The sequence below is a fragment of the Mesoplodon mirus genome (assembly GCF_964341445.2).
Source record: "Mesoplodon mirus genome assembly, chromosome: 7".
Taxonomy (NCBI): domain Eukaryota; kingdom Metazoa; phylum Chordata; class Mammalia; order Artiodactyla; family Ziphiidae; genus Mesoplodon; species Mesoplodon mirus.
The window spans coordinates 94,587,126-94,614,029 of NC_138983.1; the positions used below are offsets into that span (position 1 = coordinate 94,587,126).

The 26,904-nt window shown below is 47.3% G+C and overlaps 2 protein-coding genes and 1 pseudogene across 13 annotated transcripts in view; 1 reads left to right on the forward strand and 2 right to left on the reverse strand.

The window, feature by feature from the left end:
* The window catches only part of LOC309808885 (centrosomal protein of 78 kDa-like), a 525,691-nt pseudogene that overhangs the window by 455,614 nt on the left and 43,173 nt on the right, over positions 1-26,904 (reverse strand). The window lies entirely within an intron of this gene.
* Positions 1-26,904, reverse strand: part of LOC309807663 (uncharacterized protein) — a 149,528-nt gene that overhangs the window by 73,019 nt on the left and 49,605 nt on the right. For all 11 annotated transcript variants that reach the window (XR_014294608.1, XR_014294609.1, XR_014294610.1 and 8 more), the window contains 2 exons: positions 6,215-6,905; positions 5,139-5,203 (listed from right to left, as the gene is read on the reverse strand). Coding sequence is in view for 7 of the 11 variants with exons in the window: in XM_082627510.1 (XP_082483636.1) it covers positions 5,139-5,203; positions 6,215-6,687 (538 nt within the window). In the remaining 4 variants the exon portion in view is untranslated. The remainder of the gene's footprint in view (positions 1-5,138; positions 5,204-6,214; positions 6,906-26,904) is intronic.
* On the forward strand, positions 19,511-26,055 carry LOC309808068 (speedy protein E4-like; the record flags this gene model as incomplete). Its single annotated transcript, XM_082628076.1, has 6 exons — positions 19,511-19,619; positions 20,138-20,359; positions 21,255-21,313; positions 21,794-21,879; positions 23,396-23,564; positions 23,725-26,055. 6 exons carry the CDS (start codon positions 19,511-19,513, stop codon positions 23,983-23,985), a joined length of 906 nt encoding a protein of 301 aa, XP_082484202.1. The 3' UTR covers positions 23,986-26,055.

Genomic DNA, 26,904 nt, shown 5'->3' on the forward strand with positions numbered 1-26,904 from the left:
TCAAGACAATGGAGTCCACAGCATGGCCATCACAAGTTTGAGTGTTGAACAATAGGTGAGATCCCTAGTGAATAATTACACCCAGTTGGAGAAGACTAAACAGTGCTTGGAGCCAGGTGAGAGAAATAGTGTTTGGCTTATCTGCTCTGAAATAATATCTGAAAGACTCAATCCATAAAGTTTCCATATGGTTGAAAGCAAGTTGAAGAGTGAACACTGGGTCTTAACATTGTGTGTGTGTGTGTGTGTGTGTGTGTGTGTGTGTATGTTTTGATTCATCAAATGTTAGGGAGAAACATTTTATGACAGAAAGAGCACTGGCCCCAGAGGCATGGGTTTAAAGTTCTGTATCTGTCACTCTCTTGACAGGAGGCTTTTTTAAAAGCTCATTTAATGACTCAGTTAATGCTTTTTTACATATGAAAAAGAATGAGCCTTTTTCAAACTTAAAAGTTGGATGATTTCATGGTCACTTTTAGTCGCAGCTTTTTAAGATTCCCCATCTAAATAAACTCTTAGGCTCCATGACGTGTGCCCAACCTAGACATGCCGAAGGGGCTTTGAAATCCTGGCCCGCTTTCAGCCAACTTTATGCATTTTTATCAGCTGATTTGTTACTTGATAAAAATGTTCAGGATAATGCAGTCACTTTTTTCAATGTTGTAGAAAAGACCACTTCAGAAACAGATTAGAACAGCTATGATAACGGACCGGAGTCCTGAGGCATCGAGCTGAGAATTCCATCTCCCCCTGCATGAGAGAGGCAGGTCGTTACCCTCTACAGAATCTAAGTTGGGGATTTGCTCCCTAACCCCCTAACTCTGGCTAACAGCTTTCCATCAGCCTACCATCTGTGAATGAATCTGGACCTGCAGATTTATAGTCTCAGTTGGTACCGTGTCTTAGGATGTGGAGGACAGCTCGCTTATTATTCCCTAATGCTGCTTCTTCTCAATCTTAAGAGCTAACTCAAGATTTAGTGAATAAAATATACACACGTTACATGAGCTACTCAGATTCCCTCCCACATCGTGTCTTCCAGACTGAGGAGTTCTTCCAACTGCCTATTCTCAAACCCCCAACCTCACCCACACCTTCAGCTGAGGAGCTGCTTCCTCAGCTGCAATGGAAGGGGGAGGCTTCTGGAAGCCTTCCATTGCCAAACGATGCAGAGGACACGGGTTCGTGCCCCGGACCGGGAGGATCCCACATGCCGCGGATCGGCTGGGCCCTTGAGCCATGGCTGCTGAGCCTGCACGTCCGGAGCCTGAGCTCCGAAGCAGGAGAGGAGACAACAGTGAGAGGCGCGCGCACAGGAAAAAAAAAAAAAAAAAAAAAAAACCACAGGAAAGCATTGGGGCAGTAAGACGGGCAGTGGACATGAACAGGCCCTTCATACAAAAACAGAAAGACACCAGTCTGAAAAGACCACAGAATGAAGGACTCCAACTACGTGACATTCTCGAAAGGGCAAAAATACACAGACAGTAACAAGACCAGCAGCTGTTGGGGGCTTGGGGGCACTGGGCGGGTGAACAGGTGGCCCCCAGGGATGTTTCGGGCAGTGAAATGGTTCTGGGTGACACTGCAGTGGTGGCTGCAGGTCATCACACCTGTCCAAACCTGAACAGTAGGACACAGAGAGTGAGCCTTGATATAAACTACAGACTCCAGGGGAGAATTAGGTGTCAATGCCGAGCCATCACTGAGATGACGCGCCACACAGGCCAGAGATGTTACCAAAGGAGGGAACCCAGAGGGACGGGTATAGGAAAGTGCGGTCTGCTCGATTCTGGTTCTCCTATAACCCTAAAACTGCTCTAAAGACTGTCTACCAATTAAAAAGAAGAAACGGCTTCTAAGCACGTGAAAATACTCTCAACCTCATTCACGATTCAGAAAAACCCCAAGGGAACGTCCATACTGCTTACCGGGGCCTAGGATGAGCGGGAACACGCCGCGGCCTCGCCCCTTCCTGTCGGGCATCGCGCTGGAGCCCAGAGTCCCCCTGACTTGACCCACCGCACCCCACCCCGCGTTTCATGCCGTCCACAGTCTCTACACATGACATCTTTTGAGCAGATGACTCACTGTCCCAATTACAACGTTTCAGTTTCTCCACAGGAAGAAACCAAAACCAGCATAGAGGGGAGGCTCTTCAGTCAAACTCAGGGTCTGCCTGCCTTCACGTCCCGCTTTTCCTGACGGGAGGCCCACATCCTAAGGAGGGAGGTCCTTACCAGCACCTCAGGAGCCTCATCCAGTCCACCTCACGCTGCTCTGAGAGCCTCGCCAACCTCTGCAGCTACCCAAGTCCTGGGCACTTGAGGGCCGTCCCCCTTCCCCGAGTCACTGAGCCACGTGCTCTGACAATGCATTTCAAACCAGGCTCTCGGACTTCCCTGGTCGCACACTGGTTAAGAATCCGTCTGCCAATGGTGGGCACACGGGTTCGAACACTGGTCCGGGAAGATGCCACATGCTGCAGAGCAACTAAGCCCGTGCACCACAACTACTGAGCCTGCGCTCTAGAGCCTGCGTGCCACAACTACTGAGCCCACGACCCGCAACTACTGAGGCCCGCATGCCTAGAAGCTGTGCTCCACAATAAGAGAAGCCACCGCAATGAGAAGCCCACGCACCGCCACGAAGAGTAGCGCCCGCTCGCCGCAACTAGAGAACAAAGCCCGCGCGCAGCAACAGAGACCCAACCCAGCTGAAACTGAATAAGTTAAATAGTAAACAAATAAAAAATTAAAATGAATGAATAAATAAATAAATAAAAGCAGGCTCTGCTTTGTCAGCACTCTGGAGTTCCCTACGTATCGACGGGCAGGATTCCCGTCCTCTCCTGTAATTACGTCTGTGAAGTGCCTTTCCCGAGGAGAACAGAAGCTCCTGGAAGCAGGGAATTGCTTCTTAAGATCACATGCACAACCTGAAGACATTTGATGCTTATGTCAAAGATAAAAGACACAACACTAGATGGTGTGAAGGGTCCTCGAGGCCAAGAGCCAGGCAAGCAGGACACTTCCTCTGGGGACCCTTCCATCAGCAGAGAAGAAAATGTCCGTGGCCAGAACTGGCACTCAATTCGCTTTGAGCTGAGAAGCACCCATGTAATTACACAGGCTCCCCAGAGAGTAATTACTCCCACATTTAAGAAAGGAGACGGCTTTTCAGGCAGGGAGGCAAGTGCAGTCTTCCCAGCTGGACGCACTGTGTGCTGATGGTCACGACGGAGCTGGGCCCCAGAGCTCTGCTCTCCCCTCAAACCCCCAACCTCACCCTCACCCTCAGCTGAGGAGCTGCTCCCCTGAGAACAGAGAAGCCATCGGAGGGCTTCCCCACCTGCAACCCTGCTCAGCCATCCCCTCCCCACTCCAGGACCACGGGCAGCAGCTCTGCCCTCCCCCACACGCATCTACTGGATCATTCCCACTGTTATTTCTCCCATCACAACACAACACAACACAACACAACATCCTCCCCGGACCTCAGCTCCTACCCCAGCTACTGTCCAGTTTCTATTTTCCCCGTCTCAGCAAAATGTCTTGAAAAAGTTGGAACCAGAACAAACCCAGTTCTCCCACTCCTCTCTCCTAAGCCTCTCCGATCAGGATTTTACCCCACAGATCCATCCAAACGCATCATCAGCGAGGTACGATCTCCCCCCAGTGCTGGGCTCGATGGTTCATGGCTCCACAGAACGGCAACCTCGTTTGTCCAGTCACCCAGGGAACCTCTAAAGTGCTTCCCACATGCAGACAAAATGCTGTGATTCATATTTTAGGAGAAATACTCAGCGTGGAGAATACACTTGAGCTGCTGGACGAAAGAGGTAGCGGCACAGAAGAAAAGTTTCTGTAACTACAGAAATGAACAGATAAGCTGTTTTAATGGTAGCAAGTATGGGATGAAGGAGAACGAATAAAAACCATTTAGAAGACGACATTAACAAGCCTCACACTACAACGTGGTAACAGAGGATGGAGAAGGACTTTAGAATGAACTCATTTTTCTGGGCAGGTGACAGGCTGGATGATGCAACGATGAGTCGCCAGGGACAACAGGACAAGGCAAGGGGCAGGGGAGCTGTAAATAACCATTTCTGGATCTACTGGATCTAGTAATCCGAGGTGCCCTTTGGACCAACTCCATAGAGATGCTGGCAAGTGGCTGGACAGAGGCATCTATCTGGTCCAGGTGGGAGAACCGACAGAGTTGGAGGTGAAAAGCACCAGAGGGTGAGATCAGACGGGTTGAAGAGTCATGAACCAAGGGGGAAAAGACAACACACAAAGAGGGCGGAAGAAAGAATCAGTCAGGAAGACAGCAAGGAGAGATCTGTCACAGAAACCAACAGAGCAGACTCTGCAGATGGCAAGGCGACAGTGGTCTGAGGTGACGACTGGCAAATCTCCACTGCTTTGTATGCTGGATGCCAGGTCACCTCAACCGGATCAGGTTCCGTGGAGGGGCAGAACCAAGACCGCAGGCTGCACGATACAATTCAGCTGGGAAACAAGAATCTTTGCCAGAGACCTCACTGCATGGTGTGTAACGCGACCCTCTGAGATTGTAAGAGACAAAGAGGGAAATTTACTGGAAGGGTGACAAGGCTGTTCTTCCAGATGATCCTCATTGCATCCCTCGACTGAGCACTGAAAACAATGTACCTATGTGACAACGGTGTTCTACTGAACAGACAAGTTATATGCACTGAGTGCTCCCTGGACAGCACGCTCTCGGCTTACAGGAAGCACAAGGAAGGCACCAACGTCAACACGTTAGGGGCTGTTGCTCAGGAAGGCTCGCGGCCTACAGCGGGATCCTCAAGGAAACCTTTTAATGCTCGAGAACAAAAGAGCTTCGGCAGGACCGTGTAAGTCAAGCAAGGGATGGTGTTTTGCCACAAATGTCAAGAACACGAGGCTTGTACTGTGGCTCTAAGAGGATCCTGGGATCTACACGTAGAACGTGCCAGAAACACTTGGTGCTGACCTGCTCCTCTACGCTTTGTCTAACCACATCTTTTACCTACTCCTACTTTCCCATTTTAACTTTTGAACTATTCGCCTCCCAAGGTGTTATCACAAAAGAACAGCAGCAGGTAAACACATAAACAGCAAACTCACCAGAGGCTGATTCATTTTCCGCTGCTCTTGGAACAACGTGCAGGACTGTGACAGTGGAGGCGGACCTGGAGAAGGAAAACGCAGGCAGTGAAGCTACGACTGAAGCGGCTCGGGATGCACGAGCACCCGCCTCGCGCTCCACAAGAGACACCTGTGGGAGACCCGTCCTTTCACCTTCAGAAGGGCCTGTGAGAATAAGGAGGGAGCAACCACCCTCAGGTCTGTAGCTCCCACGTGGCTGTGGTACCTGAGGGGATACTTTATTTTTCCGTAGCGAGTGTACATTGAATCCTATTAAAATAAACCTCCGTCATTAAATATGAAATTAAAAAACGCTTATAGTTTATCTCTTCTCAGTCTGTTAACAACTTAGATCAGAAAATCCACAGGATACCCAGAATAAAGGAACACACTCAGGTGCGTTTCAGTCTTGCAATGATTTGTACAAACTTTACAAACTTAAGTGCAACGCTCAAAAACATCTTTTATTAAAACTGACTTTAAGTGGACAGAACACCTGCCCTAGGAGTTTGGAGTCCTGTGAGCGACCCCACGTGCACACCCGGTGAGGGTCTAGGACAAGTCATCTCCCTCCTCAGGCCCCATCGCTTCCTTCCTCACCCGAGGCAGCAGGACAGAAGCCCTGCAGACTCATCCTGCACCGATTACACTGGGAGACTCCACAGGGCACAACCCAGGGGGGCGGCGGACGCTTATATTAGACAACCAAGGTGTTGACGCGCCTCGAGACACACGTGCGAGATGCCGAGACGGCGACAGGAGGGGGAGGACGAGGAGGAGGTGGAGGATCGGGGTTGGACGGAGGGGAAGACGCGGCACGTCCCGGCCGAGCCTGTGGACCCTGCTCCCCCAGGACACCCAGAGCTCACAAGTCCCAGGGGAGCCCCATCCGGAGCAGCCAGCCCTGTCCTCCAGCCCGGCCCCTCCACCTCCGGGAAGCGGTCAAACCCTCCAGGTGTCTCTACCGCGGGGCCCGGGGCGGGCTACCCCAAGCCCTGCTCTCCAAGGGCCGCAGGCTCCACAACCAACTACAGGCCTGCAGACGCAACACCTACCCCGTCGGGACTCGCTCACCGGCCCCGCGGGCTCCCGAGGCTCCGGTCCGGGGGCTGCTCCTCGGGCGCGCTCCTCTCTCGGGGTCCCTCCGCTCCGCCTCCCGAGACCACTGGGCCAGAGGAGCCGGCTCTGGGCCCACGTCCCTCCCGGGACCTCGCTTGGCCCCGCGCTGCACATGGTCGGGCACTGCACCGCCGCCGGCCGCCCGGCCACTCCGGCCCAAACGCGGGCTCCACGGCTCGAGCTCGGAGGTCACAGTTCCAGCCTCCGCCCGGCCCACGCAAACCCTCGCCCGCACAGCCCGCTCCCGCGGGCTGCCGGCCGGCCCGGACAGCGCACCGTCCCGCAGGCCCCGAAATGCTCGCCCGCAAGAGGCCAAGACGGGGGAACCACGGCCAGCGACGACCTGGGCACGCACAGGAAGCGGGGGCGGGGCGGCGACGGTGCGCGTGCGCCAACACGCACACATCATGAGGCGCACCTGCGCAGGCGGACGCCCGAAGTCCGCCTGCCAAAGCCCGCCAGGAGCGCGGGACAAGTACCCGGACTCCAGAAGCCTCCCAGAAGTCTCCGTGCCGTCAAGATAGTGAGCGTATGAAATGTCTCCATCTCATCTGGCGCTCAAGTGCTGCTGTGCTGCGAGGGTGTGCCGCCTGGACCAGGGACTCCATTGCCCATTTGTCTTCACTCCTGTTAGGGATCAAGGAAAGGTGTGGCCTCAAGTGGGGGCTGTGTGATGGTCTCCAGGGTCCCTGGTCCCTTCCCGGCCCTGGGACATTTCGGGTTACATCTGAGATTCCCCCACCACCAGGAGAGGGGAAGGAGGGTATCATGTTCGCTTAACTGAAACGCTACAACTTTCATTCAAATCCTAGAATACAATAAATGCCCAGCCATGACACAAACTAATATTGCCCACGGAAGGAAAGGAAAATAGAAACTGTAGCTGTTTAGATTACACAACCAACACATTAAAAACTACGAAAATCAGAACGTACACACAAACCGAAAACAGAAAACAGATACCTGGGATCTTACCTCTTAAAGAGGATACTGTTTATGTTAGGTAAAAATATCATTTTTCAAAAATGGAATCAGAAGGGTAATGATTTATCACTATTTATCACTGGGGGTGAAATAATATAACTGTGTTCTTGGCCAACTGTTCCTTAAAAGCTGCTAGGGGAAAAGTTAAAAATAAAATCTCCAGGGACTTCCCTGGTGGTCCAGTGGTGAAGACTCCTAGTTTCCACTGCAGGGGGCACGTGTTTGATTCCTGGTTGGGGAACTAAGATCCCGCATGCTGCGCAGCACAGTCTCATTAATTAATTAATTAACGAACACACAAAATAAAAATAAAAATAAAATCTCTCGCCAACCGAGAAAATCCTCTCCACAAATGTAGAGATAAAGAAAACGGTTTTACTGTTGAATAACCATTAAACCAGACTGTGCTGTGCACCCACAGGTGAACCACTAATGTTTGTGCAAATGAAATCAACCTCACCTTTTTTTTTATAGCTCAGCAGATAAAATCTGTTGCATACAGGTTCTCAAGATAAACGGGAACTTGCCTCATGGGAATAGACTTGACACCACCATAAAAATGGCATACATTCTTTCAGAGTACATCCTAAATTCACCTGGTCATCTCGGTGGTTGTCCATGCTAGTTAATACCCTTTATCCAAAGGAGAAAGACAACTTCTCCTATCTCTAGGACAAGCACGTACTTATAGCTCAGAGGAAAGTGCCTAACACCTAGCCTAAACTCCCCTGGTGACAGAGAGATAAAGAAGATAGCTCTCAGGTCCTTAACATAAACATTCCTGGGTTGTAATGCCGGCAAGAGACTGATTTAGCTTTTAAAAAGATTTAGATACTTACGAAAAGGACAGAGGAAGTATTTCTATTACAAGCGTCTTGAGGAAATCCTCTAAAAACGGAAATAAGAAGTGATGATTCATGCAAATGAATAAGCACCTAACCCATTCCTGATTTCCCCAGCTGAACTGCCACATTAAATGAATCCTGCACAAAATGTGTGCTTCTCCAAAACTGCTCTTGGAAGTGGCTGCTTAGAGCCAAGAATGGTCTTTTCCAGTTCTTGCTGCTGCTGACTGTGGCCTCTGCCTGAATTCTCACTGATGAAATGCTGCTTGTGTGGGAATGACAGCGACCACACCTCCTCTGAGCCTGAGCCTGGCAAACCTCCAGGGCGCATTTCTCGCATTTTCCAAGTTCACCACGTAAGGACATCAGCTACACGGAGTACCTTGCTGGGAAGCGCCTTGGAAGGGCAGTGCGCCCATGAGCACGCCACCAGGCCTCCAGTTCTCACCTCACCCACGTGCACTGACCGTGTCTCAGCAGAAGACTGGGGTGGCCTGTGAACCCCAGCTGCTGTGCCCACCTCAACACCTCACTCTATCCCTCCAGCCCAGAGACATGCTGGGCTCCCCAGCCCCCTGCCCTGGACACTCTCTGCAAGTCTTTCTATTACAAGTTGTCTTGAGGAAATGCTCTAAAAAAGGGAATAATAAGTACAGAGTCATCCCAATGAACAGGATGTCCAGCAGTGAGCTGATGTCTCTCACGACTCACCCCTCTCTCCAAAAGGTGAAAAACTGTCATTTCATACATTTCCCCCTTTTTAAAGTTGTTGAAGCTAGGAGGGTAAACCTGGACCCTGCGATTTCACCTTGACCAGAAGCAGCAATGGCCACCTTTTAGTTTGCTTTCATTAAGATCTCTTCATATATATGGAGATTTACAATATAAAGCTTTCTCTTTTTGTATCTGCATTTCTATTAAATACAGATATTTTCCCTACTTGGTCACTTATCTATTTTTATTGAAGTATACTTCGTTTACAATATTTCAGGTGTACAGCAAAGTGACTCAGTTACATGTATTTATGTAAGAATATATGTATTCTTTTTCAGGTTCTTTTTTCCATTATGGGTTATTACAAGATATTGAACATAGTTCCCTGGGCTATACAGTAGGTCCTTACTGTTTATCTATTTTACATATAAAAGTGTGTATCTGTCAATCCCTGTTATCTTTTTAACTTAATTTTTTACTCTCACATTCTGTTATACAGACACTTAAAAAGATATTTTGTGTTCAAATCTTTCACTTTCACTTCATACTTTTCATCAGCTTGGACACTGTACTTGAAGAAGCCTTTCCCATCCTGCATTTCCTAAGTAGTTGCCTGTGTTTTCTCCTGTTTATTTTGGGTCTCTTAACATACCAATTTTATCAAGATAACTGGCACCCATCTTCAGGATTTGTAAAATCATTTTCCTCTTAAAGTCTCTCAACCATTTTTTTCAACACTAACACATCTACCACAACCAGGAAACGCAATGTTTAAGAAGAAAACTCAAGTTTGTAATCTAACAGAAAAGGACAGGCTCTTCTTTGAAGCTCAGCGACACGTCTTAATTTAAAGGCAGGGGAGGGACTTCCCTGGTGTTCCAGTGGTAAAGAATCCGCCTTCTAATACAGGGTACGTGGGTTCAAAGCCTGGGAACACTGGTCCGGGAGCTAAGATCCCACACGCCACGGGGCAATTAAGCCCGCGTGCTGCAATTAGACACGATGCAGCCTAAGAGAGATAAATAATTTTTTACAAATAAAAATTAAAAAAATAAAGGCAGGGGAAGCAGGAAAGTGACCGTCTCATGTGAATTCCTTCTTATTCAAAATACAGGTCGTAGCAGTTTACTTGGGCTGCGTCACAAAATACGACACACTGGCGGGCTTAAGCAACACAAATGCACTGTCCGACATTTACGCAGGCTGCAAGTCTGAGATCAAGGTGTCAGCAGGGTTGGTCCCCTCTGAGGGCTGTACGGGAGGATGTGCTCCAGGCTTCCTGGTGGAGAGGGCGGTTTCCTCACAAGCACATGCACTATGTATGTACCACGTAGGTGCCTGGGCTGAACTCCGATCCCAGGGCTGCTCATCCGCAGCAGCACCAGGCCGCCGGAGGGCTTGTCACGGACCCGTTGGCAGGAGGACTGCAGGCTGACACAGACGTCCGCTCAGCTGTGGACCCATGGCCCGGCCACAGCCCTGACAGAGGCTGCCTGGTTGAAATCCAGGTCACGGTTCACCTCCCTCCTGCTTATTGCATTCAACGACGCCTTGAAGACCCCCTACTGCACCAGCCTGGGTGGCACATCCCACCCAGTCATTTCCAAATCAGAAGCATGTCAATTGAGAAGGTTAAAATTAGGCCCTGGCTCAGTGCTGTGGAATTAGAATCTGTGAGGCTGGGTCCAGGCATCTGTGTTGGAATATTTTCTCCACGTGACTCTCATGCCCAAAGGATTGTATTGACGAAGCACTTCTGCTTCACCCTACTGATATTTCTGCACGAGAGCTACAGCCGTTGTTATATTAAACTGCATCCACAGGAGGAAAAGAGAGGAGGAGAGGTGATAGTTTTGCTTATCTCCAAACACGCTGTTACTGAACCAAACTTGGCTCCACTCGCCCGCACGCACTAAAGCCAATCTACTGACACGGGTCACGGTGAAGGAAAGTGCCACGTTTATGGCAGGGCAACAAGCAAGGGGTCCAGGTATCTAGGGCTCAAAAGGCCCCCACTCCCCAGTGGCTTTCAGGAAAAGGTGTTTACAGATGGGGTGAGGCTGTTGGTGGGAATGTACACTGGTGCTGCCGCTGTGCAGAACAGTGTGGAGGTTCCTCAAAACACTAAAGCTAGAGCTACCGTAGGACCCAGCAATCCCACTCCTGGGCATATACCCAGAGAAAACCATAATTCAAGAAGACACATGCACCCCAATATGTACAGCAGTACGATTTACAATAGCCAAGACATGGAAGCAACTTAAATGTCCATCGACAGAGGGATGGATAGGGAAGATGTGGTACATATGTGTGATGGAATACTACTCAGCCATAAAAAAGAATGAGATTATGCCATGTGCAGCAACATGGATGGACCTAGAGATTATCATACTAAGTGAAGGATGTCAGACAAAGACAAATACCATATGCTATCACTCCTATGTGGAATCTAAAACAGTGATATGAATGAACTTCTTAACAAAACAGAAACAGACTCACAGACATAGAAAAAAAACTTAGGTTTACCAAAGGGAAAAGGTGGGGGAGAGGGATAGATCAGGAGGTTGGGGCTAACATATGCACACAACTATATATAAAACAGGAAATCAACAAGGACCTCCTGTAGAGCACAGGGATCTCTACTCAATATTCTGTATTAACCTAGGGAGTTCCCTGGTGGCCCAGAGGTTAGGATTCTGGTCTTTCACGGCCGTGGCCCGGGTTCAATCCCTGGTCGGGGAACTGAGATCCTACAAGCCACACAGCACCACGAAAAAAAAGCAAAATTCGGTAATAACCTAAATGGGAAAACAATCTGAAAAAGAATAGATATCTGTGTCCATATAACTGAATCACTTTGCTGTACACCGGAAACTAACACAACACTGTAAATCAACTATACTCCCAATATAAAATTTAAAAAATGTTTAAAGTGAATTACAAACGAGTGGGGTGAGGGAGAGGAGGTTGAGGCGTGTGTGGTCAGCTTGTGGACATTCTTCCGATTGGTTGGTGGTGAGGTAATCTGAGGTCAACATCATCAACCGGCTGGTTCCAGCTGGTCTGGGGTCTACGTGCTTGTGGGCAGCATGCAGTTACCTTCCTCCCCCCTGCTGGGGGCTTCAGTCTCTGCAAAACAGCTCCAAGGACGTGGCTCAGAACAGTATCTACAGCCCTTGAGGAGGAACTAAAGGTCCTTGACTTTGTTTAACGGCTACACTAGTATTATTTGGTCTTTTGGGACTCTTTTCCTTGCTTTTGGCACTTTCTCCCTTCTCTGATTAAATTGTTTGTTTCCAACTCACGGAAGGCTAGGAGGCTAAAATTTTCTAAAGACAAGAAGCAGGCAGAAGACATGGGGAGAATCCGTCCCAGGAAGGCCCCACAAGGTCCTGCTCACTTACAACATCACATTCAACATACGCCATTTTTGGACAACATACCAACACATCTTAAGATGGGTCCCACCCGACTGTAGCACATTTGGACAAGGTGCGGTGGGGTGGGATTATGCAAATCCAGATCTGAAGACTAGATAAAGCAATCAGGGTATTTCACAGTACACAAGAGAAATTTTCATGGGGACAGAATACCAACCTTCTAATATTTGAAAGCCTGTTAGCCAAGAGGGAGAGTGAACTTCTGTTTTGTTATACAAGGACCCAATCAGCTGTGATGGTTGAAAGCATGAGGAACGCAAATCTGAATTCATTTGCCTCCTAACAATGCAACGTCTACAGCAGAGGGACACAGGTCCTCAAGCAGCAGTGCTTTTCCCAGCAGTGCAGACCCTGAGGAGAGCCAGGCTGTGGCAGCTCTGGAGGACCTCAGACACTCTTTGCACGGCCTCTGAGACCTAGAACATCTCAGAAAGTCCACGAGTGCAAACCAAAGAGACACTCAGTCCCTGCACCTTGGATGAACTGATTTGACTCTATGTATGCATTGCTAGGGCTAATTAGAAATATGGAAGTGATCAGAAGACAGAATAAACCTCTGGGCACATCCTGAACAACACAGATACTTCTCATCAAAGTCCAAACAATAATTCAAAAGCAAGATTCAGAGCCAAAATGTGGAAACAAACCAAGTGTTCACTGACAGATGAATGGATCAAGAAAATGTAGTGTGTATATTCACACAACAGATATTATTCACCCACAAACAGGAAGGAAAGTTTCTAATTGATACAAAGACCATTTATGTATTTTTCAAAGATTGACATTTCTTTGTATGAACAGTGAAAATTTAACAATTCCACTTTTAAGAGGAAAGGTTAGTGTTTCTTTGTAGAAACAATTAAGTCTCAGCAGTAGAGGCATAAGCACACACGTGCACACAGAGTAAACAGAACAGCGCCCCACTACCTCCCCGCAATCTGATCCCCCGATGAGCCTTGCTGATTCTCCCTTCAAATACAGAGAACCTGTTTACTTCTCTCCATCTTCTCAGACATCGTCTTCCTGGACTACCACGCCAAATTCCTAACCTTATCTGGGTCTCCCAACTTCCACTCTTACTGAATCCCCACCCCATCCATTTATGCAGCAGCCAAAATCAATTGTTCCCCTTTCAGTGCAAACTGGATCAGGACACCTCTCATTCACTGCTTTCCCACTGCACTTGGCAAACATCTGAACTTCTTCAGACCCACGGTTTTATTTCCTTCTCACTCACTGTGTACTGTGTACTGTCCACACTGGCTTTGGGGTCTAGGAAGGAAATTTTGACACAGGCTACCACACAGATGACATGCGAAGACATTAAGCTAAGTGGATAAGTCAGATACAAATGGACAAATGTTACATGATTCCACTTCTGTGAGGTCCCCAGACGGGTCAAATTCAGAGAGACAGAAAGTGGAGTGGTGGGTGTCAGGGGCTGGGAGGGGGATGGGGAGTCAGTGTTTAATGGGGACAGAGTTTCACTTGGACAGGATGAAAACATTCTGGAGATGGATGGTCGGGATGGTTGCACAACAATGAGAATTCTTTTATTTTTCCTTAAGATTTTTGTTTTACTTATTTTCGGCTGCGTTGGGTCTTCGTTGCTGTGCGCAGGCTTTCTCTAGTCGCGGCGAGCGGGGGCTACTCTTCGGTGCAGTGTGCAGGCTTCTCATTGAGGTGGCTTCTCTTTGCGGCAGAGCATGGGCCCTAGGCGCATGGGCTCAGTAGTTGTGGCTCGCGGGCTGAGGAGTTATGGCTTGCAAGCTCAGTAGTTGTGGCGCATGGGCGTTAGGTGCTCCGCGGTATGTGGGATCTTCCCGGACCAGGGCTCGAACCTGTGTCCCCTGCATCGGCAGGCGGATTCTTGACCACTGTGCCACCAGGGAAACCCAAGAAAAAAAGCAAGACTCAGACCCAAAGGGGAGGAGTGGAAGTACGAGTTGGGAGGTTCAGAAGAAGCTTCCAGTGACACTGCATGACCCTGAGTTGGCTATTTTCTTCTCTGCATCTCGGCTACCATATACTTCCTACCCTCATAGAAAAATAACCTGTCTGGAATTGGAAATTTTTCCATTTAGTCTTTTTGTGCATGTGACATTTTTATTCAGAAAAATAATCTGTGTTGAACTGGAGTTTTTTCCATTTAGTATTTTGTACATGTGACATTTTTATTCAGGTAGTGAAATCTCTGGGTCAACAGTGATACCACATTCTCAAGATTTTGATAAGTAGACTAGAACTTCTTAACTGGAATCAAGGGGCAGGCTTTGGACAATCCATGGACTTTGTGACATCCAAAGGTGCCCTTTGTGTGTGTGTGTGTGTGTGTGTGTGTTTGTAGACACCCTTTGAAGGGTGCGTGAGCACCTGTAGTTTTCTATGATTTTAGCTTCTCCAAATGGCTCTTGGACTCAAAGGTGCCTGAGGGGAGCGGACGTGTACTCCCCCAGTACAGAATTCTGAACGCAGTGTCAGTAAACATTCAGCCAAAGAGCTTTGCCAAATGGCGTGTTTTAACGTAACTTTTTAACCCAGTGAGTCGATGTACCTGGGATCTTTTTTTACATACTTATCTCATTCTTTATTTATTTTTTTGGGGGGGGGGTACGCGGGCCTCTCACGGTTGTGGCCTCTCCCGTTGCGGAGCACAGGCTCCGGACGCGCAGACTCAGCGGCCATGGCTCATGGGCCCAGCCACTCCGCGGCATGTGGGATCTTCCTGAACCGGGGTACCAACCCGTGTCCCCTGCATCGGCAGGTGGACTCTCAACCACTGCACCACCACGGAAGCCATTATCTCACTCTTATAAGGCTGAAACGTTGCTGCTTCCCCTAAGTTTCCTTGTCCCTCTCCCCACTCTCCCACCAGGCCGTGGAAGAGGAATGGGAGGGAGGGGGAGAGTCCAGCAGGGAGAAGACAGTGCACCTGCTGGGAAGCGGTAAAGAGGGGTGCAGGGTGGGAGGGAGGGAGACACAAGAGGGAGGGGATATGGGAACAGGTGTATATGTATAACTGATTCGCTTTGTTATAAAGCAGAAACTAATACACCATTGTGAATCAATTGTACTCCAATAAACTTGTAAAAAAAATTAGAACTACCATATGACACAGCATTTTCACTCCTGGATATATATCGAAAAAAATAAAACCAAAAAACATTAATTTGAAAAGATATATGCACCCTAATGTTCATGGCAGCATTATTTACAATTGACAACATATGGAAGCAAGCTAAGTGTTTATTAAGAGATGAATGGGTAAGGAAGATGTGATATATATACATACAATGGAATACTACTTAGCTAAAAAAATTTTTTTTTGAATTGAAATTGTATCAAGTATCTTTTCCGACCACAATGCTATGAGACTAGACATCAATTACAGGAAAAGAGCTGTAAAAAAATACAAACACATGGAGGCTAAACAATACACTACTTAATAACGAAGTGATCACTGAAGAAATCAAAGAGGAAATTAAAAAATACCTAGAAACAAATGACAATGGAGACATGACGACCCAAAACCTAGGAGAGGCAGCAAAAGCAGTTCTAAGAGGGAAGTTTATAGCCATACAATCCCACCTTAAGAAACAGGAAACATCTCAAATAAACAACCTAATCTTGCACCTAAAGCAATTAGAGAAAGAAGAACAAAAACATCCCAAAGTTAGCAGAAGGAAAGAAATCATAAAGATCAGATCAGAAATAAATGAAAAAGAAATGAAGGAAACGATAGCAAAGATCAATAAAACTAAAAGCTGGTTCTTTGAGAAGATAAACAAAATTGATAAACCATTAGCCAGACTCATCAAGAAAAAAAGGGAGAAGACTCAAATCAATAGAATTAGAAATGAAAAAGGAGAAGTAACAACTGACACTGCAGAAATACAAAAGATCATGAGAGATTACTACAAGCAACTCTATGCCAATAAAATGGACAACCTGGAAGAAATGGACAAATTCTTAGAAATGCACAACCTGCCAAGACTGAATCAGGAAGAAATAGAAAATATGAACAGACCAATCACAAGCACTGAAATTGAAACTGTGATAAAAAATCTTCCAACAAACAAAAGCCCAGGACCAGATGGCTTCACAGGCGAATTCTATCAAGCATTTAGAGAAGAGCTAACACCTATCCTTCTCAAACTCTTCCAAAATATAGCAGAGGGAGGAACACTCCCAAACTCATTCTACGAGGCCACCATCACCTTGATACCAAAACCAGACAAGGATGTCACAAAGAAAGAAAACTACAGGCCAATATCACTGATGAACATAGATGCAAAAATCCTCAACAAAATACTAGCAAACAGAATCTAACAGCACATTAAAAGGATCTTACACCATGATCAAGTGGGGTTTATTCCAGGAATGCAAGGATTCTTCAATATACGCAAATCAATCAACGTGATACACCATATTAACAAATGGAAGGAGAAAAACCATATGATCATCTCAATAGATGCAGAGAAAGCTTTTGACAAAATTCAACACCCATTTATGATAAAAACCCTGCAGAAAGTAGGCATAGAGGGAACTTTCCTCAACATAATAAAGGCCATATATGACAAACCCACAGCCAGCATCGTCCTCAATGGTGAAAAGCTGAAACCATTTCCACTAACATCAGGAAAAAGACAAGGTTGCCCACTCTCACCACTCTTATTAAACATAGTTTTGGAAGTTTTAGCCACAGCAATCAGAGAACAAAAGGAAATAAAAGGAATCCAAATCGGAAACGAAGTAAAGCTGTCACTGTTTGCAGATGACATGATGCTATACGTAGAGAATCCTAAAGATGCTACCAGAAAACTACTAGAGCTAATCAATGAATTTGGTAGAGGTGCAGGATACAAAATTAATGCACATAAATCTCTGGCATTCCTATATACTAATGATGAAAAATCTGAAAGTGAAATCAAGGAAACACTCCCATTTACCATTGCAACAAAAAGAATAAAATATCTAGGAATAAACCTACCTAAGGAGACAAAAGACCTGTATGCAGAAAATTATAAGACACTGATGAAAGAAATTAAAGATGATACAAATAGATGGAGAGATGTACCATGTTCTTGGATTGGAAGAATCAACATTGTGAAAATGACTCTACTACCCAAAGCAATCTACAGATTCAATGCAATCCCTATCAAACTACCACTGGCATTTTTCACAGAACTAGAACAAAAAATTTCACAATTTGTATGGAAACACAAAAGACCCCGAATAGCCAAAGCAATCTTGAGAACGAAAAATGGAGCTGGAGGAATCAGGCTCCCTGACTTCAGACTATACTACAAAGCTACAGTAATCAAGACAGTATGGTACTGGCACAAAAACAGAAAGATCAATGGAACAGGATAGAAAGCCCAGAGATAAGCCCACGCACATATGCTCACCTTAGATTTGATGAAGGAGGCAAGAATATACAATGGAGAAAAGACAGCCTCTTCAATAAGTGGCGCTGGGAAAACTGGACAGCTACCTGTAAAAGAATGAAATGAGAACACTACCTAACACCATAACACAAAAATAAACTCAAAATGGATTGAAGACCTAAAGGTAAGGCCAGACACTGTCTAACTCACAGAGGAAAACACAGGCAGAACACTCTATGACATAAATCACAGCAAGATCCTTTTGGACCCACCTCCTAGAGAAAAGGAAATCAAAATGAAAATAAACAAATGCGACCTAATGAAACTTCAAAGCTTTTGCACAGCAAAGGAAACCATAAACAAGACCAAAAGACAACCCTCAGAATGGGAGAAAATATTTGCAAATGAAGCAACTGACAAAGGATTAATCTCCAAAATTTATAAGCAGCTCATGCAGCTCAATAACAAAAAAACAAACAACCCAATCCAAAAATGGGCAGAAGACCTAAATAGACATTTCTCCACAGAAGATATACAGACTGCCAACAAACACATGAAAGGATGCTCAACATCTTTACTCATTAGAGAAATACAAATCAAAACTACAATGAGATATCATCTCACACCAGTCAGAATGGCCATCATCAAAAAATCTAGAAACAATAAATGCTGGAGAGGGTGTGGAAAAAAGGGAACACTCTTGCACTGCTGGTGGGAATGTGAATTGGTACAGCCACTATGGAGAACGGTATGGAGGTTCCTTAAAAAACTACAAATAGAACTACCATATGACCCAGCAATCCCACTACTGGGCATATACCCTGAGAAAACCATAATTCAAAAAGAGACATGTACCAAAATGTTCATAGCAGCCCTATTTACAATAGCCCGGAGATGGAAACAACCTAAGTGTCCATCATCGGATGAATGGGTAAAGAAGATGTGGCACATATATACAATGGAATATTACTCAGCCATAAAAAGAAACGAAATTGAGCTATTTGTAATGAGGTGGATGGACCTAGAGCCTGTCATACAGAGTGAAGTAAGTCAGAAAGAGAAAGACAAATACTGTATGCTGACACATATATATGGAATTTAAGAAAAAAAAATGTCATGAAGAACATAGGGGTAAGACAGGAATAAAGACACAGACCTACTAGAGAATGGACTTGAGGATATGGGGAGGGGGAAGGGTAAGCTGTGACAAAGTGAAAGAGCGGCATGGACATATATACACTGCCAAACGTAAGGTAGATAGCTAGTGGGAAGCAGCCGCATAGCACAGGGAGATCAGCTCGGTGCTTTGTGACTGCCTGGAGGGGTGGGATAGGGAGGGTGGGAGGGAGACGCAAAAGGGAGGGGATATGCAAACATATGTATATGTATAACTGATTAAATTTGTTATAAAGCAAAAAAAAAATTAAAAATAAAGATGAAGAAAAAAAAAAGAATAAAATTTTGCCATTTATGACAAAAAAAAAGAGGGGTCCGGATACCCTGAGGGGGGTTTTGGAGGATGGGCAGAGGTTGGGTCAGTGGCAGGAGATACCATTTACCCCTGATCTCTGGGACAAGTGCACGCATAGGTCTGACAGTTACTTGTGCTTTCCTTCAAACTGGTTTCCTTCAAACTCCGATGATGACATCAGAGGCTTCCAACCTTCCCGATTGGATGGACCAGACTCCTTGGTGCTTGGCAGCAGTAGTAGACAACAGAATCTCGCCAGAGCTTCTCTCCACTGACAGTTGCCCCGCAGCTTGGAGAAGGGACGACCACTTGTGTTTAGCCCAAGTCCAGAAGAAGAGTTGGGACAAAGCAGAGTCTAGGCTTCGAGGAAGGGAAGAGTCTGGGAGACATCATGGACAATCGTCAACCGACTTCCCAGGCTGAGGAGCTGAATTCCCAGTCCAGCTCTTCAGGGTACCCCCTGGAGTTGACTGTCTATGAAGAAAGCCCAGGACCGTCAGGTGAGGGAGCTGGCATGAGAAGGAATTTCAGAGATTTGACCAGTAAGGAGGAAAGGGTACAGAGGTCGGGAAGGAGCACCTGCATAAGGTGCCTATGAAAGAAAGGAGACATTCAGAAAGCCAGGGATTGAGGGAGGAGAGCACAGGAGCTGGGGACACGGAACACCTGGGGAGCAAGAAACAGGGTTAGGAGATGAGATCCAAGGATGAGAGAAGGGGAGAGAGGAAACAAGGGGAGGGTTCTTTTTTTTTATTCCTGGTGGGAGAAATTATCTACCATGAGAAAGAGTTTCGAGGACGGGAAGCTGGACAAATGACAAAAAGAGTCAGGGGAGGGATAGGTAGATGTGGACAGAGAAAGATGGAAAGATGACTTGGGGCAAGGTCAGCGGTCTGTGAGACTGGAAAGCACGGGGGTGCTTCGGGGGGGAGGCGGAGTCGGGGTGGGGTTGGGTGGTCACCAGTGGCTGAATTCCCAAGACGAGAGCGTCATACTGTAGTCTCTTCTCCTTCGTCAGCTCCCTGGGCTGGTTGCAGCCCCCCGCCTCAGCGCCCCGGCTGTAAGAGGAAGAGGTCAGTGGCGTTCAGAGCGGAGGTGGAGGGCAACACGGCCGCTGAGGCCCAGGACACCTGGGTCGTGGAGTTGCTGAGTGGGCTCAAGATGAAGCTGAAGCGACAGCGGGTGTCTTCAGTGCTGCCTGAGCACCACGAGGCCGACACCTGGGTCGTGGAGTCGCTGAGTGGGTTCAAGATGAAGCTGAAGCGACAGCGGGTGTCTTCAGTGCTGCCTGAGCACCACGAGGCCGACACCTGGGTCGTGGAGTCGCTGAGTGGGTTCAAGATGAAGCTGAAGCGACAGCGGGTGTCTTCAGTGCTGCCTGAGCACCACGAGGCCGACACCTGGGTCGTGGAGTCGTTCAGTGGGCTCAAGATGAAGCTGAAGCGACAGCGGGTGTCTTCAGTGCTGCCTGAGCACCACAAGGTCTTCAAGTGGATGCTTGGTAAGGACCCACCGCCCTGCCCAGCAACCTCCAATCCTATACTTGAAAAACAAACAAACCAGAACTTCCCATGACTACACTTTCCCAGTGGAAAAGAATTCCCTGCTACTTGGTGCGCTCTCCGTCCCTGGCGGACTGTCTACGGATAAAGGATACGGGGGACACATAAAAGATACAGGATGAGGTTAGACTTAGAAATGATACAAGACTAGGTTAGATTTAGAAATGATACAGGATTAGGTTCGCTTGGTTTCAACTGTACCCGAGACTCTAGCTCTTACTGGCCTTTTGAATCTTACTGGCATGTTCGGGGTGGGGGGAGGAGGGGCTGACAAGCCATCTTCACCCCCTGACATGACTGTCAATTGAGACATTGGCTGAGAGTATCTTGATGCCCTCTGCAGGTACGTGAATGCATGATGAAGGGGCATCACTCCCTGTCACTCGGCCCCCCCAGAAGGGGAGTCACCCCCTTTCCTCCCACAGTGAATGGTCTTCCCTCCCCTCTTTCCGTCAGCTTCACCCTGGGCCACATCTTGGCATTTCCCCAGGGGGGCGCGGTTCACCCTCTTGGCTCTGGAATGCTCCCACGACAGCCCTGTTCCCACTGGCAACATCTGCCCTTTTTTCACAGAGGATCCCGTCGTTAAGAAATTCCTCGCCTGGGACAAAAACCTGGAAGTATCTGACAAGGTAAGTCACCCACTGAGATGGATTCCTGCTCCAGCGCCTGTTCTAGGTGGGCGCGCTGGGTGCTTTCTACACCCACGTTTCCACTCCCCTCCTAACCTCATGCCTTGTCAACACTTCCCTCCAGGGGCCTCGAGGTCCCCTCTGGGATCTGAGCCCCAGGAGTGCCCCTTTGGTGGTTGCTGCCTAAGTCCCCTCTCCTCTCAGCTCCTGGGGACTCGCCTTGGCTCCGGTTCATCGAACACCGTCCTGTGCCCGCGGCCCTAAGTCCACGCCCTCAATCCCAAAGCCTCCCATCCTTGGAGCGCCGCCAACTCTGACCTTCTGTCCTCTCCCCTTCCCCAATCAGGCTCACCCCACACGGGGGTCTCTCCTCCAAGTGGCACCACCCATTCCTCGTCCCCTGCTCCCTTCTCCCTCCCACTCTTTCTCCTCTTCCAGGATGTGACCTCTCTCCTACGTTTTTTCCCCTCTTTCCATCAGTATCTCCTGTCGATGGTGATAGCGTATGTCAGCCGGGCCGGGCTCCTCTCCTGGCAATTCCAGAGAATCCATTTCTTCATAGCTCTGTGAGTACCTTGCTCCATCCCCGCCATCAATATTCAACACCCTGGGAGGGCAGAGGGAGAGACGAGGGGCTCTGACCTTTCATCTATTTTTTTAAACCCCTTTGTACTGACTCTAGGTGTGAAAATGACAGGATTACGGTACCGTGGTTTCTTTTTCAAACCATGTTCTGTTTTTTATAGCATTCATTGTCAAAACAAACTACCCTAATGTCAATTAAAACACTGAAAGAAACAAAGCAAAACGCAAAACTTTCCTAAGAGGAGAGGAAGAAAGAACTGACACCATCCTGCCCCCGAGTAACAGACTTGAGACGTTTCCGGTTCGAATTCTCCGGTCTCGGGTCTTCCGACATCAGCACCAAGTGTGATTATCTTCCGTTTCTGCATTCCCACGACAAATGCCACAATCGGGGCCCGTATCACATAGCACGGATTTGGTGTCAAATGCTCCCCACTGATGTTTCTTCCAAGTCTCCCAAGCCAGTTGGCTCTATTTGCCTGAACATCCTTCCAAAACACAGGTCTGACCGCTTCACACAATTTCATTGGCTAATGACATGCCAAATCAAGGCCAGAGTTCTGCCTTGGGATTTAACTCTCTCTGCAATCTCCAGCACACCGTCCTGATACTTTATTCCTGTGTTTCACTGCTCCTTCCAAATACCCTGCCCTCTAAGTTTCTATTGAGCTTTCTATCCAGGTATCTTTGCCATACATTTATCTGAAGAAAACGACCTTATCCTTAAAGTGGGTTCAAACACCAAAACCTTCACGATGCCCGATCTCCCTAACTTCTGCATCCCAGAGGCACTTTAGTTCAAATTGTATTATAATGTGATGCTTTGCATTATAGTCATTTCTTATCTCCCCCCTTCCCCTTCCCCGGTCCCACTAGACTAGACACCATGTGGAAGGCAGGTCTCGTCAAAATGTCAATGCATTCCCAAAACACTCAGCACAATTCTTTTCATTGGGCAAATGTTTGTTACTGTGAGACTTCTAGGTAATCAGTATTGCATTTGGCCATGAGATAAAATGTTCATTCATTCATTCATTCATTCATCTAACAAACCTTATAAAGTACACCCTACATGCTGGGGAATATGAGGTGGTGGGAACAGAGATTCACAAAAGGCTGTTGAATTCATGCATCAATATGAACCAAGCCCTAAATGTGTCATTTGCTAGGAGAGGGATGAATGCAGAAACAGATCAGATCAGCTCCTGCCCTCAGGAACTGTACATGTACCTACAACATAGGAAGAGAGGTGTGTGCACATAAAACAAGTTGAAGGGAACGGGGGTTTGGATCGTGTCCTCATCATCAAGGTGTGAGAGGCACCCTTCCGAAGGTCCTGCCTGGCAGTGGCTCCTTGATGACTGGGCGGCTCCCGGTGACGCTGGGCAGGGCTGGGTGGGTCGTGTGAGGATGCTCAGCCTGCCTCTTTTCTGGGAAGCTGATCTCAAGTGGAGGCCCTTCCTGTCCTGATGACAGCGACCTGATGTCTTTCCCCAGCTATGTGGCCAGCGACATGGAAGAGAACAACCAGGCCCCCAAGCAGGCCATCGTTTCGTTCCTCTATGGAAAGAACAGCTCGCAGCATGCCTTGTTCCACAAACTGCGTTCCCAGTTCATCCGTTCCATGGGCTGGAAGACATGGGTCACTCGGGAAGAGTGCGAGCAGGTGGGTGGGCTGTGGCGGTCTCGGGGAGGGGGAGGGACGGAGAGGAGGTGGGGATCATGGGGGACTCGGTTTGGGACTTGGGGACAGACGAGAAAGAACCGGAGGCGGGGCAACGGGAGGCAGCGGCATCCTCATTGCCAGGGGCTGTTTGTCTTTCCAGATCCAGGCTTTTGATCCAGAGCTCTGGGTGTGGGGAAGAGATCGCGCCCTCTTGCCCCAGAGGCCCCAGGACCACGCAGGCCTGAGGTCATCGGCCTGCGCAAAGGTAGGTCTGCGTGCGCAAAGGTGCGGGTGGAATGACGTGTTGTCTACTGAGGAAATCGGAGGAATCCCACTGCTGGACCCACATCACCTCTCACACTGTGAAGGGGGCCAGCCAGGCACACAGCCACGTGCCGACTCTGCGCCAGCCACGGACTGACAGCCACACACAGACACCAGCACCGCGAGGCCCGTGGGCACCAGACCTCGGGGAAACCAGTTTGTCCCAGACGCATGGGTCTCACTGAAGTTATTTCACCCAAAGCAATTGGGTCCAAATAACAGCTTTGACAAGGTGGTGATTCTTTTCCATATACTGCGTTTCCAGTTTCTCTTTTTCATTCATTTTTGGCCTTACATCCCTCAGGGTTATGGGTTCTAGCATTTATCTACAACAAAGTAAATGTCTACAAACAGGATATTAGATAGAACAGCCCACACGTTCAATAAGAAAAGATGAATTATGACTAGCTTTATATTCCTCCAAATTTACTTTCAAATTGCCTATGGCCAGATCACCTGTGACTCTTTATTCCCCCTGACTCACCACTTCTGGACCAATGATTCCTCTAGTACAATTCACCTTTTCCCCCTCACGTTTATGGTCAAGGGGGTTTATCACAACGACTGAAGGTTAAGGAATGCCATCTTCAGCATGGCTTATTACAATTGACACATTAGAGTTCTAGATGTGGGCAGAGGATTGAGCAAACATTTGGTTTAAATCTTGCAAACTAGCTGCCTTCGTCCATTCAACCTGCCCTACTACAGACCGCGTTGCTTAGAAACAACACAGCACGGTCTCTTTTACAAGGGCAATAATCTCATTCATGAGGGCTCTACCCCATGACCTAATAACCTCCCAAAGACCCCACCTCCTAATACCAGCACCTTAGGGGTTAAGATTTTAAGATTTCAACATAAGAATTTGGGGGGACACAAACATTCAGCACATAACACTAACCAAGTTTAGGGCTGAGTATTATTTAAACATTAGGACCCAGGGACTTCCCTGTTGGCACAGTGGTTAAGAAACCGCCTGCCAATGCAGGGCACACAGGTTTGAGCGCTGGTCCGGGAAGACCCCACATGCCGCGGAGCAACTAAGCCCGTGCGCCACAACTACTGCGCCTGCGCTCTAGAGCCCGCAAGCCACAACTACTGAGCCTGCGTTCTAGAGCCCGCAAGCCGCAACTACTCAGCCTGTGCGCCTAGAGCCCGTGCTCCGCAACAAGAGAAGCCGTCAGGAGAAGCAACGGAGAGTAGTCCTCGCTCACCACACACAGCAACAGAGAGAAAGCCCACACACAGCAACAGAGACCCAATGCAGCCAAAAATAAAAGAAAGAAAATAAGTAAATAAATGAAAACTTAATAATAACATAGACATTAGGATGCAGGGTTAGGGTTAGGGATCCGGCCTCAGGTCTCCTGGTCCACGATGTTGACTTGTCAGTGATGTCTGTAGTGTGCTTCCAAGTTCAGAATTTAAGTGGTGCCAAAGGACCAAGGTGAGTTAAGACTAAAGCAGCCTTCTCCAAATGCCAGCTCCCTGAGCAGAATCACCTGGAGTCTGGGCTATAAAGCAGATTACTGGGCCTGACCTTGGGTGCATTCAGTAGTTTTTGGAGTCAGGGTCACCAAAGTCCAAGAATCGCACTTGAAAACAATGAATGGTTCAGGACTGGGGTTCAGAATGGAGAATTTGAGATAAAACTCCAATCATAAATGAGTCTCAATTCTGGTTAGAATTGACTAAGAATGTGAAAACCTTTATATCTGGACAGTTGCCACTTTGAAATCTGACATCCTTGCTCCTTCTCTTACTTCCAGATCACAGAGCCCAGGAGAGATGAGGATGTTCAACAAGAGGTCAATCCAGACACTGACGACAGCCATGAAGAAGGAAGGGAGAAGCCTCTTGTGCAGATCATCGAGAAGAAGCCAGCATCTTCTAGAATGAGCGGAGGCCAGTTTTCGTGTTATACTCCTAGGAGCGGGGTGTGCTTCTAGGAGTCTGTGGCAGGACAATAAGAAAACAGGGTTTATTCAGATTCCACCCTTTTGGAAGGCACCACCTCAATTTTCAGATCATTTCATTTCCATCTCCCCTGAGACGAACATTGGAGGTCCCATTTTTTATACACTTGTTTGCCCCAGTCTAGAAGCATTTGAAGGTGGAGTGTAGCGGCTCAGAATAGGAGGGAATAACATTAAAATATATAATTAGGAAAAAATATATATATATATATATATAATTACAGCCACAGGGTCATGACTCATGACTTAAGTTTCACTGGCTTATTTTGAAAATGTCACCTATAAAATTATTGTATTTTTATATTTTATATTTATATATTTATTTTAAATAGTTTTGAAATAGTCTTCATTTTGAAACATCTTATTACTACAAACTTTTGTGATGAGAACTGTAGCTGTTGTATATTTACACATATATACAGTTTTACTCACATTTTCAAGAGAGATTGTTGATTTTATCTATTACATCATATTTCCATTCTACTTATAGCATAGTGGGTATTTCCTCCCAATTCTTGTAAGCATAAATTTTGTATTTTTTTAGTTCTCATTATTGAATTGTGGGAATTCAGTCCTAATTTTTTAACTTGCCTCAGCATGTTTGTATGTTATTTTAGATTGTTCAAGAGTACCGTGCGATGCAGCTTTTGGGGAACTACAATAAAGACGAAAGTCTTCTCACAGTCAGGATGTGTGTGGTCATTACCAGTCGGCTTCGCCTCTTTGCTGTCCAACGAGGTGTTGCTTAATGGCGTTGTGATTATCCAACCACATTTCTTAACTCTGAAAAATAGTCCTCAATTATTTTTCATGTAGAGAAAACTACAGAAGATGAGGCAGGTCTTGCATCATTCAGGACTCCAATACTGAGAGACAACTCTTGGGTAAAAGGAAAGATAGCTTTACTGAGGAAGCCGGCAGTCCAGAAGAGAGGTGGACTCGTGTCCCGAAGAACCAACTCTCCCCTCCTGAAGTTTTGCTTGAGGACTATACAGGGAAAAGAGAAAGGGGCTACATGTTGAAGAGAGGGTTACAGGGTG